This window comes from Temnothorax americanus, unplaced genomic scaffold, assembly GCF_048541705.1.
Source record: "Temnothorax americanus isolate GAGA-0224 unplaced genomic scaffold, ASM4854170v1 Scaffold42, whole genome shotgun sequence".
Taxonomy (NCBI): domain Eukaryota; kingdom Metazoa; phylum Arthropoda; class Insecta; order Hymenoptera; family Formicidae; genus Temnothorax; species Temnothorax americanus.
Window position 1 is genome coordinate 1421515 of NW_027509570.1, and position 14738 is coordinate 1436252.

Here is a 14738-nt window from a genome sequence, read left to right on the forward strand (position 1 = left end):
AAAAGTTATCTTATCTCTTCGCGTAGAAGATTAGAAATGAGAAAATAAAAATGTATTTTATGAGGATAACAGATTTATGTATAAAAAGCTGCAATACAATAACGTTCGTTATACGTATTCTTAATTCCAGTGGAGTATGTTAAAATCTTAGGTTTATTCACATTGCTTGTATACAGAGGAACTTAAGATTTACGGTTTCTCGATATACGTTTGTTACAAAAGAGACCACATTATGTTTACGTACGCGGGTAGAGTTAGTCTATGTTACACTTTTTAATGATTCTATAATCAATATACTGGAGATAAAGTCACTTTGTTCTTTTAAAACAACGCAACGTAGCACGAATATATATGTATATATATACATGCTATATATTATACGTTGAAAATGAGGTACAGGTTTTTGACTTTGCAGAAATAACATACGGTCGAATGTATAGTGAAATCTTCGTTCATACCTAGATGGACGTGGCAGTTGAAAGAGACATGCATGTAACGTTGCTTCTTCCCAGACGCGGCGTCCGACGTGCGTACGACTTCAATTTTTTACTGCTAAAGTGCCATTTCCAGGTGCTACTGACATTTCACCTCCTTGCGTGCTGTCGCGTTGAGGACTCTATCGTAAAAAAAGAAACTTTTAAGTAGACGACTCTCTTTAAGTAGATACCTTTAAATATAAAAGAAACGACATATCTCTTGATGAAGTTTATACAGTTCATACATATGTAACGATGAACAACGGTACGCGCAAGAAAGCTTTTCCAGTTGTACGTTACCTTCACGTGAATTTGCTGTTTCAACATCGCGGCTCGTAAGATCAACATACGGGTACGCCTCTGATAATCCTTTCCAACGCTCATAGACTTTTCAAAGGTGGTGCTACGCTGATCGACGTCCTTTGCATACAAAATCTGCAACACGTGTATCACGTGTGCATACAGTTAGTTTTATATATATATATATATATATATATATATATATATAGTTTTATACTTGGTTCATATATATAAATATATATATACTCTTATTTTATAACGTTATATGTTCCACAAAAAAATATATATACATATAAGTAAATCAAGTGAACAGTCCTCACCTTATTGTGCGAATCTATACGAGCCTGAATCTGACCGTCAAGAATAAGTTGCATGAGCTCGTCTTCCAATTCAGATACAGTTCTATTGAATGCGGTTGCCATTCGTCTCATGTCCGCGCTCAGATAAGGACTAAAGTATTGTATCAAGGCTCTATTTCGAATTTGCGTATACAATAAGTTCACGTGAGGTGCTATGTACATGTCCAAGAGAATATTATCTTTTATCTCATCGAGCAGCTTCAAACAGGATGCGTATTTTGATTCGTAAAATTTGAAAATTATATCTCGAAGTTGAGGTTCTAATTCTAGAAATAATTTGAAGGAACTACTAAATATAACTTGTTTCTGCAATTCGTGTCTGTCGAAAGTGGCTAAAGCACAAAGTCCTCCGTAAAGAGCCACGTTTCCAGGGGACAACAGCTCGGGGCAGTCGCAGTGATCTAAGGACGCTTGTAAAAAATGTTTAGCGGCCATTTTATACTTTCTCGTTGCCAATTCCGCCAAGCCCGCTGCCACTTTTAACTTCGTGACTATCGCCTGGTTGTTTTCTTTACCGTGCAGTTCTGGAAAGTCTGGTGTGCTTTCAGCCTTGGTGACATAACTAAGTACGTGAGACCAGTTTTGTAGATAAACGGAAACTTTGATTACATTCAAACACATGTTCACAACGTGCTTGCCGCTGGTGCAGTAATCCCGCGCTCTGGAATAACATTTTAAAGCGTGAACAAGGTCGCCACACGTCAAATAATGATCTCCCAAATCGTCATGACCTCTTCGTATGCTCTCCTTGATAGAGTTGCTCTTGTAATTTTTTAGATCGGTATCAAACTTCTCTAATTTAAGAGCGGCTTTCTTAGCCCGAGTCTCTACCCACGTCTGATCCATCGTTGGCATATCCCGAGAGGTTGACTGCGCCGCTATGTCTGGCAATCCAGAGGTATAACCCATAGCTTCCACAAGCTTTTTATGCAGCGTTATGTAAAGTCCAACGTTGTACGTGGTCATCACATAAGTAATTGCCATCTTCAACGCTTCTATTCGTAACGACGGACAGTGATCAGCGATGTATATAAGCCTATTTAGTTTTGCAAGCCCGGTATAGCTCGTGGCGTATACTTCCAAGTCCTACGAAAAAGAAAACGTAACGTATAATGACGAAGCGTGAATGGAACAAGACTAACGTCCCACGTTTAACAAATATAGGATAACGTTTCTAGCGTGACGCACGCTTCATACGTACAAGCGTCGGATTTTCTACTATATACGGTTCTTCCTCAGCATTATCATTATCCTCTGTAGGAGCATCAACCTGCATTGGCTCCACGACATTTTGCTGCGGAAAAGATACAAGGAAAAATATCATTCGGCTCTACGTTTCGCGGGAGTCGTTCGCGCGAGAGGGATCACAAAACGACAAAGAGATGCGAACGACGGTTCACTCGGGCGAACCTCACGACAGTTTTTTTTTTCCGTCAAGTCGCGCACGGATTCCGAGAAAAACGTGCCCGCGCCTGATCTCAACCGGAATACGTACCTGCACGTCGTGAACTTGCAACGGCATTATTAGCCTTCGTCGTTCGATTGACACGGTAACTCGTCGCGTAGCTCGCGCGATAGAAAGGACTACCGACTACGACTACTCGACTACCGCTCGTGAGGAAGAGCGAGCGGCGAGCGCCCCGCGTATACCATAACGTAAATACATGCGCACGCACATTAACACGCACACGCGGAGCGCATAGGCTGACGCGCACCGGTACGAAAGAGCTGCCATATCTAGTCGAACGTACGAAGCCGGTCACTCGCGATCTCTCGCGGCGGATGTCCAACGTATACGGCAGAAAACGTGGCTGCGTTTTGCCGAACCTCTGCTTAAGCTAAGCGCAAAGTAGCACGTAAAAAGTCGACTTTTTGCTCTTAGGGTTCCTTATTTTCTCCCACACCGCACCTTTCTCTTTCTCTTTAAATGTAACCCTCCTTTTTGACTTACCATCTAACAATAAGTCAGATTCCTTCTGCTTTACCACATATCTATTCATTCCCTCCTTACCGACACCTTCCGAGCTTCCCGCCCTTTTCGCCATCTTAACTTTTCTCCTTTGGCGGTTCCTTTCAGTTCCTTTCTTTCTCTCTACGGCCTTTCCTCGTGTTCGCCTACCTTTCCCTTCAATCGCTAATATCTTACCTTCTCACTCCTACTACACCTCGTCGCCTCGCCTTTACACGTCGTCGTCTATTACCACTTATAACTATCTCACACGCTCACGTCGCAACCACTCTCTCGCACGCCACCTAACCAAGTCCAAAGTTCTACGTACGTATAAGTACACGTGTCCTTCAATTTTTTCCAAGTTAAGCAAAAAAACGTAATGCGTCCTTACGTTAGCGAAATAGTACGCAGGTATTGTTTGATAACGTATTAAACTTAAAACGTACTTTAACATAGATGTACTTTCGTTAACATCACTTTGACTTTATCATGACTCTTTGTTCTGCATGCTTAGATGAAATCGAATCATTTAGGATCAACGTTAAAACGATTTTACAAGGGGACAACCCTTGACCCCTTAACGTTTGCTTAAATATATGTCACAGTACACCTCATATTCACTAATAATACACGTAAGGTACATTATAACTCTACCCACGGCGCAATAATTTATAAAATATATAATGTTTAAAAAGTTTTTTAAATATCACGGATAAATAAACCATGCCTATGCAAAGAACGTGCATTCATAAACGGCGCTTTGTGCAACGTAGTATAATAAGTAATTGTTTAATTAACCATGCGCGTAAGGTCGATTAAAACGTTCTATTATTATATGGATGCTCGTCTCACGCTTACTTCGTGGAATGGAAAAATACGCGGTGAATCATGTTTATTCTTTTTATTCTCCATCGCGTACATTTTTATTCCGAAAAAAATTCTTTTGTAACGTGGAACTCTCTTATCATCTCGAGCAAGATTATAAAAGCTGTTTGCCACGCCGTCGCGATGATTTACAATGGCCCGGAGTTTCCTCTTTCGAACATACGTGTGATAACTTGCTGTTAGACGCTAGCGTGATTTTTGATACGTTCGAATATCGTTGTAACTTCGATCTATACTCCGTCCAACGAGAGATCATGGTTGATCAAACATATAACGAACGATAGGGCACAGAACCGCGACAAAGGTGTTCGCGTTAACGTATTTTTATTTTTAATAGTACTATTAAAAATAGAAATACGTTAACGCGAATACCTTGTTGCGGCTCTCTCGTTGGACAGAGTCTGTTTCCTTATGTAGCTAGAAATAAAATCATGACAACTTTGCGCTATTTAGAGTCGTAAACGAGTTTATTTGTACAAACGGTCGAAGGACACGTAATAAAATAGTCGCGGCACTGGAAATCAACGTTCGGACGGACATCGCGGTCCAGACCCGACGTATCGTCGATCGCTCCGACTACGAACGTTCCTCGATCTTCCAGAAGAACCATCGTCGATTTTCATCGTCGTTGTCGAGTCATCGTGCCGCTATTGTGGACGTTAACGATTCGCGTCTTTGCCTCGCTCGGCGATTTTGAAACCAGATCTTGATCTACAAACACAAGAGGAACGTTAGATTTCTATAATCGTTTTTTATCGATCGCGATCGCAGTGGACTAGCCGCGCGGGACAACTTCTTTATTTATCAGCGACAGAATAGGGATATGCTTTATCCGTGAAGATTACCGCGACGCGACGTCGACGTCGAATACGAATTATACCCGCTACGCGAACAAGACAAACGTGTAAAACTCGTAAATGACAATAGGAGTCAAGTGACACATCGTTTTAAAGATTTTTTAACTCTTTTTACGTTTTATTATTATTTTTTTTAATTTGGACAAGTGTTTCTCAAGAAACCGCCGTTGGAAGTTTTATATCCTTTTCCTACACGGAAAGAACGGTTTTGTTGAAGTATCTAAAAATGTATATAGTTATAGATACAGCGCTGAAAATAATTTTGTTGCAATGCACCATCAAAATAATTATAGTAGGTCGCTGAAGTATGATGATACGACTGTAAAAAATTTTGACATTTTAGGTATCAGTTTGAGTGTTCTACATTCTACATAATTATTTTAATGGTGCAACGAACGTATTTTCAGCGCTGTATCTAGCTAAATTTTTAGATACTTCAGCAAAACCGTTCTTTCCGTGCCGCACGGCAACGTAACTTTAATTTTGGTTTAACTTACGTTTTATTTTTTTCTAACTTTTAGAACTAGAAAAACATAAAAGATAAGTTAATCCTTAAATGCGACGGCGCACGTTTTCGTAGCATTCTGAGCTTTTTTTAAATAAATAATGACGTTCTGGGTCTTCTAATCCAGAATTAAGGAAAAGAAGGGTTCGAAGGGCCAGAGAAGGCCTTTTATAGATATGCAAAACCGCGCATTTTCAATTCTAACTTCATAAGGGAGAGTACGATATGGAGTATCGACGGCATATATGCAAAAGCTGTGCACTTAAAGATTAAACCGAGATTAAAGTTACGCTACGTTAATAGAGATGGACATTAGGTACAAAAAACTTATGGCGTGTGCGTTCTGCGACGACGAAAAGGAACGACTCTTGCAACCGACGTACTTTGCTCTGCGGCAGTCGCAGCGTCGCGGACATCTCGACGACGTCGTTCCTGGACAGGTAAGCGCCTCTCCGGTACCTATCCTCCAACACTTGCAGCTGGGACGAGGAGAACGGGATGCGGGGATGGTCGCCCGTTCGTCGCTTCACTCGTCTCTCGGCGAGGGACCTTCTGGGCAGTCTCGGCGGTCTGTACCGGGTATACTGGAGCCACGTGAGATCGGTCCGTCGCGTCACGTTCTCGCCGTTGCGGTCGCCACTCCGCTGTCGCTCATCCGCGACGGTGACGAGAGCGTCGCGACGCTTTCTGCCCAGCGTGTCACGCTCCCCGCGAAGTCTCTGTGTCCGTTCCCCGGCTTCCGTTCCCCGCCGCGAGGACGCGCATCCCGAAGACTCGTGCCGACGTTTCCGCGCGACGTCGACGTTGGTGCCCGGTGGCGGATCGTCCGCGAGTATGCGGGCTATGCTGAAGTCCGTGGTCCCTGTCCGCGAGCCTCGTGCTTCGCTCGTCATCCCGAGAGTCACTAAATCTTCCGAAGGACGAACCCTTCGCTATATATACGCGGTACATACGTATTCGGGGTACCACTCGTGGCGGCCGGGCGCACACGCCCGGGCCCCGTGGGGCACGTACCCCTCCTTCTTTTTTTTTTATGAGACATCCTCTTTGCGGGCAGATCCAAATTAGACGCATAGTTGCATCGTGCGATGGCTATCGCCGCTGCTCGCACGACAAGGGCCACGCTTCGGTAAACGCTGTGTACCTGTCTCATTGTTGCAGCATGCTCTTATACCAGTGTATTATCTGCGATCTGACCGCATCTTTCGGCTACTCCCTAGGTAATAACAATGTAATTGATACTCTGGTAGCGAAGGGAAATGGCGCGCCGACGTGGGGTGGAGAACGGATCGGGGGATCGAGAGCCCTGATTTCTATAGGGCAGATGTCCCGGCGCACTGAGGCCTGTATAATTAAAAAGCCACGGGGGTCATCTTAATCCGGTAATATATCCATCTTGTTGATGTAAATATTGAACAGCGTGCGGGGAACATGGCCTCGGTATCGTGTTACTTTACCCGATACACGCGCGCGCTCTCTCTCTTTCCGCGCTCTTACGTTAGACGATACGCGAACGGCGCGGGAAACCGTTGCCTTGCTCTACTATAATAGTCTACTACTTGCTCGGAAATTTGCACGTTCGAAACCTGTCGCCCTTTTCTTTCGCGTCTTCACGTCTTCATCCTGAGAACTTACCCAGACAGAACCAACGCTGTCGGAAACGGCCGACCTGCCGCGATATTCCGCCATCGTACTCCGTTAGGAGATTCCGCTACATCTTCTAACGTTCTACGGAATCCCTCCCGCATAGGAAAGATCTGGCATCTAATTTTTTACCCACAAGGATGAGAGACTATACTAATATCAAACGATGAAAGTATGATTAATATTAATAAAGACGTACTCAAAGCAAAGAAGGAAACAAACTCGATTTCTGCAGAAACTTTGAAAACGTGTTTGCAGCCGAAACGGTCTTAGAAACGTCACGACGTCCACAGGTGAACTTCGTTACATCTTACACGGCGCGCGTACCGCTGACATTTTCGCTCCGTGGATTACGTCCAGATAGCCAATAAGTCTGTTGAAAACAGATTTTACAAAGTGTTGCCGGAAAAAAATAATTCTGTTGTTGTATATTCGTAGTGACAGTAACAAACGTTAGTTGATGCACGTCATTTTTATACGACGTCGTCGTCATTAGAGCAAACGCGATTTTGTTGCAAGAATAGCAAAACGTTATTGGGTGTATTTGTCTTTAGAATCCTGTTAATTTGCTATTGAAGCAAAATACGATATTTTCAGTAAATATATTTCGCGGAGTAAAATCATTACTGCTCACACAATAGTCTGTCTCCGTGAGAGAAGAGAAAAAATAGGGGGAAAAAAACGCTGAGGCAATATCAACTGCGCAGATTCCTTGTACCCATGCGCTATAGTTGCACATACGCACGCTGTGTCCATGAGCACGTGATATTTATGAATGAACAAATGTTGTATTCTATGAATATTGTGTCGTTGTATTCTCCTTCGTCCTCCCTACAAAAAAGAAAGTTCACCGGTTCCACTACTTACGTCCACTTATTATGTATTGCAAAGAGCTTGGCTCTGTGTTGATGTTTGCAGATCTCAATGTTCACGAGATTCTTCATTTAGAGATAACTACAAACTCAAGAGTCGCATACTTTCAAGTAATATCTGTCTGTTCTACTTTGTCTGTGTATAGCAATAACGATTCGAGGCTTGCTAGATAGTTGGGGAGTGCGCGAAGAACGTACGTCAAACGTATATCGCTCATACAGTCAATATGTCGTTTATATATGTTGTACGCGCAACGTTAACCCTTCGTGTGCATACGTGGGTTTACGGCGTCCGTGCCAAAATGATATCTGCTCGTAACTGTAAAACTTGCAAGCCTGCCAGAAAATATTAAATAAATGATGTTTATCAAAACGTCTATAAAATCGTCACGTACAATGTAGACAGATGTTTTGTGAATTTTTTCAGATTTTTTAAAATACTTTAAGGTACCTATAGGAAAAAATAGCGTCAAACGTGACAGATTCACGTATGCACGGGCAAGGTACCGAAAAAACATATGCACACAGAGGATTAATGTGGCTCATACAGTCCAATTAACGTGTTCCTTCAGCGAAATCATCTGTTTAAAGTTTAAACTGTTTTGCTCATGTAGCAAAAAAATTTTATCGTTAATCGTTGTTAATGTGGCAAAAAGAATTTCATAGCCTGAACAAAAACTACTTTTTAATTCTCACAGCAAAATACGTCGTAGATTCAGCAAACGTATATCCAGCAAACTATAGTGTGATAAGTATTTTTAACATTAACGTGTTACAACGGCATAAAATCTTCTGTGCCAGCGACGTATTCTTCTCCGTGTTTGCTTGCAAATTTTGTCGGCAGAATGCCAGCAAGAATATAATAAAATCTAATGAAACAGTAGATTAAAGGTGAAGAAAAGTCGCCGTGGAATATTTCATTTAAATGATTACGAAACGACTGGATTACGCTTGATGTCTCGCTAAGTATCTGTTTAAATTTAAAACAAAAAAAAGGACAGATAAAGATGTCAAATTTACATATCGAGCGCGCGCACAGTAACGTATCCTTCAAATTATCGCCGTCACGCAAACAGACTCTCGGTTTCGTCAGCGAGATCGGGCGTATATAACTATTACTCCGTACGTGCGTCATTGCGCGCGGAAATAAATCCGCCTCGCCGCGCGCGGAGAAGTCGCGGTTTCCTCCTTCGTGCGTGTCTGGTGTCCGGAAGGCCGACGACGCGGCAACGGCACCGAGCTTCCCAAACGATGTGACGCGACGAGTCACGTGCGCGAGTACGGGAGCATGATGGAAGAATTCTTATATTAGATTCTTATATTCTTATTCTTATATTAGATTCTTATTCTTCCATCATGTACGGGAGTAACCTCGTATATACACAATCTTGACATACATACGATCCGCATGAAGAGCGCACGAACGTCGAGGTCGAGGGTCGAGGTCGCCAAGGCTGAACCGCGCGGTTGCGTTTTCTTATGACACATTTTTTTTTGTTGGCGCAGGTTCTTACGAAAAGATAATTTTTAATTTTCTCGTTCCTGGTGGGAAGCAGAGACTCATGGGACTAACCACGCAGAATGATTCCGAGATTCCGTCCTGCATGGGGAGGCACGAGGCACCCTCACCGGTCTCACCGACTCACCGATCGACGCGACGCACGTGGCAGCCGTGGCCGTGGCAGCCCATGCAGCCTATAACGGCGCACGCGCACAGCGCGGTCAGCGAGGGATGGAACGTGGAAACCAGTCTTAAGCCGGATATATAGGTTAGGGTTCCGCAGAGTCAGCGCGGCGGCGTGGCGAGGCGGAGGCGAGAGAAGGGCGACGAGCGACGAGCGACGAGGCCGACGAGCAGGAGTCCGGAGTCCGGAGAGTCGCGGGAGGGGCGGACGAGGGGAGTGGAGGGGAAGTGCGCGATCAAAAGCGGCGGCTGGCGGCGACTCTTGCCCACGATCGGCACATTCGGCACGATCGTCTCGACTGATTTCCGCCACGTCCGCCGTGTCCGGTGTCAGCTGTTCCCTTGGCGAGAGAAGGCCGGATCCCGGATCCCGTTTGCCGAACGGCAACGCGCCTCCCGACGTTTCTCGCGACGTAGCGGCGGACGTGCGCGTCGACGGTCGACGCGCAGTGACCGTTCGTGTGCGTGCACCCGCGTCCGAGAACATCCGAAAATATGGAGCAGCAATCGCAGGCGAATGGAAACGGCGCCCCGGTCTCGCCGAGGAAGAAACAGCGGACGTCCGTCGCGACTAGCGGCTCCGGCTCTATATCGAAGGTCATGGTGGTCCTCGGCGCGCAATGGGGCGACGAGGGCAAGGGAAAGGTCGTGGACATGCTGGCGATGGACGCTGACGTCGTTTGCAGGTGTCAGGTGCTGTTTCCATGACGTTCACGTCGCGTTTCGGACCCGCCGCGATCTCCACCGGGGGAGAAGAGTCTTCCCTTTCGCGGACGGCGAACGATGGCACGCGGCGGAGATTGACGGCGGCCCTTTAAAGAGACCGATATTCCCCGGACCCTTTCGCGTTGACGCGTGATCGTGGGGCGGGAGGGGGGACTGAGGACTAGGTTAGTTCGTACGCGCGATTCTTTAGAAATATTTCCCTGAAAGTAATGCTTGGCACCCGTTGCCCCGCGAATGACGAGCGAGCGTTCGCTCTCGTCACCGGCGATACGAAAAACTTGGGAGTTTTCCGTCCTCGTCTTCCTGCAGTTTTATTTTTAGCCGCAACCGTCGGTGCGTGTCACCTGACCTGGTGCTGGTGCGCGAGTATCACAAACATATATAACCTGACGTTCTGATATTACATAATTAACGACCGTAAACGAAATGTATTTCCGAACGAGGGAGAACCGACGAACGTATCGTCTTCGCTATCTTTATTTATGATTAAAAAAAAACCGTCAACGTGTACTCTATGGCCTCCATATTCCGAACGCACGTTTATCGATAACGGGGCGCGCCGTTATCGATAAAAGAGCGTTCGGAATATGGGCCTATTATCTCTGTAATTAGTGTAATTTTTATATCTTTCGCATGTCATAAGAGAACATGGAGCTTTTTATATCTTTCTCAAGGACGGTCTACTCTACGCACGTAACGACGGACGCACGGTTCTGAATACGTACGTTCGTTCGGCTAATATAAAACAATCAAACCTGCGTAACATCAGCGTATTATGCATATTTGCATTCATATCTCTGCGGCAGGAATAGTATCAGCTAGAACAGATGTATATCGAGAAGAAATATTGCGATTTGAATGAATATACTCTGTTTTCTAGTTTAATGAATAATCATTTATATATTTCTATAATACATATTCACGATGAGACTACTCATATAAACATTTTTTTCTTTTCCGCCCTCTTTTTGTCGTTTATTTCTAATAGGATAAACGTTTCTAATGTACATACATACTCGTATATCCGCATTTTACGGCCATTGTTTATGTTGGTGGCAAAGCCTTCGTTCACTTTTACGTTGCACGTCACGAACGCGGGTCGCAACACGATATTTCCCGTCATAAATAATGGCGAGTGGCCCTGGTTCTTCAAGTATTAATGTAATTTCGCAGGGAGGAAATAATGCAGGGCATACTGTAGTTGTAGAAGGTGCCGAATTCGACTTTCACCTTCTGCCTAGTGGAATAATCAATCCCAGATGCAAATCCGTAATAGGTAATGACTTCAAATCAACCAGTAAAATAACGCGAGCTATAGATATCCTGGTTTGTGAGAAAAGTAACACGGTCTCTGTGATGATTTTAATGATTAACGTAAGATGAAAGAATGTAGAATACGTGCTTCATGAAGACAAATAAGACGCTAAGATCATGGATATATGAAACAGACAATTCGTCCACTTGTATTTCTTATGTAGGTTACTCTCTATATCTCTTGGCATATAGATATTAACTTGTTGATGATATAACTCTGACGAACTCTCTTTTAAAAATATTGAGAATTATATATTATATATATATATATATATATAATCCACACTATTATTCATTCAGACTCTCTTTTGTTTACAGGCAATGGAGTAGTGATTCATTTACCCGGTCTGTTCGAAGAATTGGAAAAGAATGAATCTAAGGGACTCAAGGACTGGGAGGACAGGCTTATAATATCAGATCGAGCACATATAGTGTTTGATTTTCACCAACAGGTCGATGGATTGCAAGAACTGGAAAAAGGCACGCAATCGTTGGGGACTACAAAGAAAGGTATAGGGCCGACGTATTCGAGCAAGGCTAATAGAAATGGACTCAGGATTGGAGATCTTCTCGGAGACTTTGACAAGTTCTCCCAAAAGTTTAATACCTTGGTTACGTCGTACCAGAAAATGTTTCCCGCTCTGCACGTCGACGTTAAGGTTGAATTGGAGCGTTACAAAATGTACGTATAATGGTCGTTTTCCACGCGACGCGTATCGTCCAAGCGTTTACACGACACGGCTGATTTTTTCACTACAGATATTCCGAACGTATAAGGCCGTACGTGAAAGAAACGGTACAATATTTGCACCAGGCTTTAAAGGATGGCAAGAAGGTTTTGGTGGAAGGCGCCAATGCAGCGATGTTGGACATTGATTTTGGAACTTATCCGTACGTGACCAGCTCGAATTGCAGTATAGGTGGAGTATTGACAGGCCTCGGCTTACCTCCTAGCACAATCGGCGAGATAATCGGTGTCGTGAAAGCTTATACTACCAGAGTTGGCGACGGACCCTTTCCTACGGAACTTTTAGATTCTACTGGAGAACTGTTGCAAAAAAGAGGCCACGAGATCGGTGTAACCACAAAGCGAAAGAGACGCTGCGGATGGCTCGATTTACCGTTGCTGAAATTTACGACTTTAGTTAATGGGTGTGTAAAACTTCTTCGTAAAAGAATGTATTTTAATAGCTGCTCGCGCGATATAACGTGTATACATATATCATACGACGTCGCTTTTACCGTAAGCTATATATAGTTCAAAAAGGCCAACGTTTAGGAGTGTGTAGTACTGCGGAAAACAAAGCAAAAAGTCTTACGAAGCCGTACTCCAAAAACCATTTATTTCCGAGTTATAAAGCCGTCAATGTATTTTCCGTTTATTTCACACGTATGCCGTGTATAACGTATTCGTATTTACATGCGACTGCTCGTCGACTCGGCTCGAGCTTTTAAAGTTGATGAATGATGAATATTGTCGGTGTGTTTGTTAACACGTTTCAGTTTTCTGTGTTGGTTCATCTACGACGAGCCCTCTCGTCGCATTGTACATCACGTATCATTGTTTTGTTTAGCTTTGAAACGCGTACGTGTTGACAGTGGTCTAAGAACGGCGTGAAGAGCATGGTGTACGCCACCGTGGATGAACTACGACAGAACGTTGAAAACGCTACAACAACGACGAACGAAACCTGAAATCTTTGAACGTGTTCGCGTCCTCACGGAGAAAGCGTGCCGACGTATGTGTTGAAATGAACGGAGGACACATCAAACATCTGCTGTAGACATACAGATATAAGAATAGAGTGCGGAAGCGAGCTGAAAAAGCGCGATAGGAATAGAAAGAGAAAGCTGTCTTCGCGATAGGAATAGAAAGAAAAAGCTTTGTCTGACAGAAGGGGCCTATATATATATATATATATATATATACTGCAGCGTTTCTTTTCTATTCCTATATCGCAGCCTCTTACGTGCTAGCATATGACTCGCGCACTCTAGTCTTATATCTCTATGGCTATAGATTAAATTTATTCTTTGTTTCGTACAGCAGAAAATAACTCGGAACGTTATAACTCGGAAATAAATAGTTTTTGGAGTACGGCTTCGTAAGACTTTTCGGTTCGTTTTTACGAGTACTACACACTCCAAAAATTTGGTACGATCTTTTTTGAACACTCCGTATACATCGTTGTTTCTTATTCTAGATACACCTCTATATGCTTAACAAAGCTTGATATCTTGGATACGTTACCGGAGATAAAAATATGCGTTGGATATCGGTTAAATGGGAAGGACATAGATTATTTTCCAGGCAGTACTTGGGAATTAGCAAAAATCGAACCGGTGTATAAAACGGTCGAGGGTTGGCAATCTACTATCGAGGGTGTGCGTTCCCTAGATAAATTGCCGCCTAATGCACACAAGTACATCCAATGTATAGAGGAATACTTAGATATTCCAGGTATGTAGATGTTTTTTTTTACGTCATAATATGCATTTAACGCTGCGAGAGACGTCGATATAGAATATCTTATTTGGTTACAGTCAAATGGATCGGCGTAGGAGCGGGACGGGAAAGCGTAATCGCTCTCTGACGACACACGCGCCACATAATGTTACTTAAATGCACGGCATTAAATGTATTATTAATTTTACGTCTATCTGTAACGTTTGCACGGCAAAGCTGATGAGCGCACATGCGGCATATTGTAACACTAAGTTTTCAGCGAATGTAGTATTAATCTTGAATCTGAGCACGGTGTACGTATAACAGCACGGTGAATGCGTAGTCATTTTGTAGTCGATATCTATCTAACAACAAATAAGCCGAAGATTATTTTTAAAAATGTTCGTTATATCGTCCATTTATTTTAAATGGATATTCTGTGTTTTATCAAAGATATATTAAAGTATTTTTGTTTCACCACGTTATTACATTTCGAATTATTTCTAGCTGTTGTATAAAACGACTTGTCAAGTGTTGACGTTAACAATGTGTTGCCATAATCTTGTCATGAAAGTTAAAATGTGCAAAGAAAAATATATATACTGACATATTAAAACGAACTATTCCTTTAGTATTATATAATACTAAAACGTTCTTTATTCTAAAAATTTAAAAAAAAATCTGATATTGGCTCGAGCATGCGCGCACTGCCACTACGA

The 14738-nt window shown here is 43.3% G+C and overlaps 3 protein-coding genes across 9 annotated transcripts; 1 reads left to right on the forward strand and 2 right to left on the reverse strand.

Moving 5' to 3' along the window:
- Positions 1-37: 37 nt before the first annotated feature.
- On the reverse strand, positions 38-2838 carry Csn1b (COP9 signalosome subunit 1b). The gene is made up of 5 exons (XM_077416308.1): positions 2631-2838; positions 2337-2429; positions 1097-2221; positions 777-911; positions 38-616 (listed from the first exon to the last, which is right to left on the reverse strand). Exons 1-5 carry the CDS (start codon positions 2655-2657, stop codon positions 539-541), a joined length of 1458 nt encoding a protein of 485 aa, XP_077272434.1. The 5' UTR covers positions 2658-2838; the 3' UTR covers positions 38-538.
- A 1581-nt stretch (positions 2839-4419) lies between these two features.
- Positions 4420-9458, reverse strand: LOC143903002 (homeobox protein MSH-B). 7 transcript variants are annotated; one of them, XM_077416315.1, is made up of 4 exons: positions 7177-9458; positions 6969-7097; positions 5717-6549; positions 4420-4682 (listed from the first exon to the last, which is right to left on the reverse strand). In XM_077416315.1, exons 3-4 carry the CDS (start codon positions 6224-6226, stop codon positions 4608-4610), a joined length of 585 nt encoding a protein of 194 aa, XP_077272441.1. In that variant the 5' UTR covers positions 6227-6549; positions 6969-7097; positions 7177-9458; the 3' UTR covers positions 4420-4607. The 7 variants fall into 7 exon arrangements, with proteins under 7 accessions (XP_077272441.1, XP_077272440.1, XP_077272443.1 ...); XM_077416314.1 differs by having other exon boundaries at positions 5717-6677; XM_077416317.1 differs by lacking the exon at positions 6969-7097 and having other exon boundaries at positions 9251-9458.
- Positions 9459-9636: 178 nt separating this feature from the next.
- Adss (adenylosuccinate synthetase) lies at positions 9637-14504 on the forward strand. Its single transcript, XM_077416310.1, has 6 exons — positions 9637-10226; positions 11433-11535; positions 11892-12255; positions 12333-12725; positions 13778-14034; positions 14118-14504. The coding sequence occupies exons 1-6, from the start codon at positions 10029-10031 to the stop codon at positions 14165-14167; spliced, it is 1365 nt and encodes a 454-aa protein (XP_077272436.1). The 5' UTR covers positions 9637-10028; the 3' UTR covers positions 14168-14504.
- Positions 14505-14738: the final 234 nt, after the last annotated feature.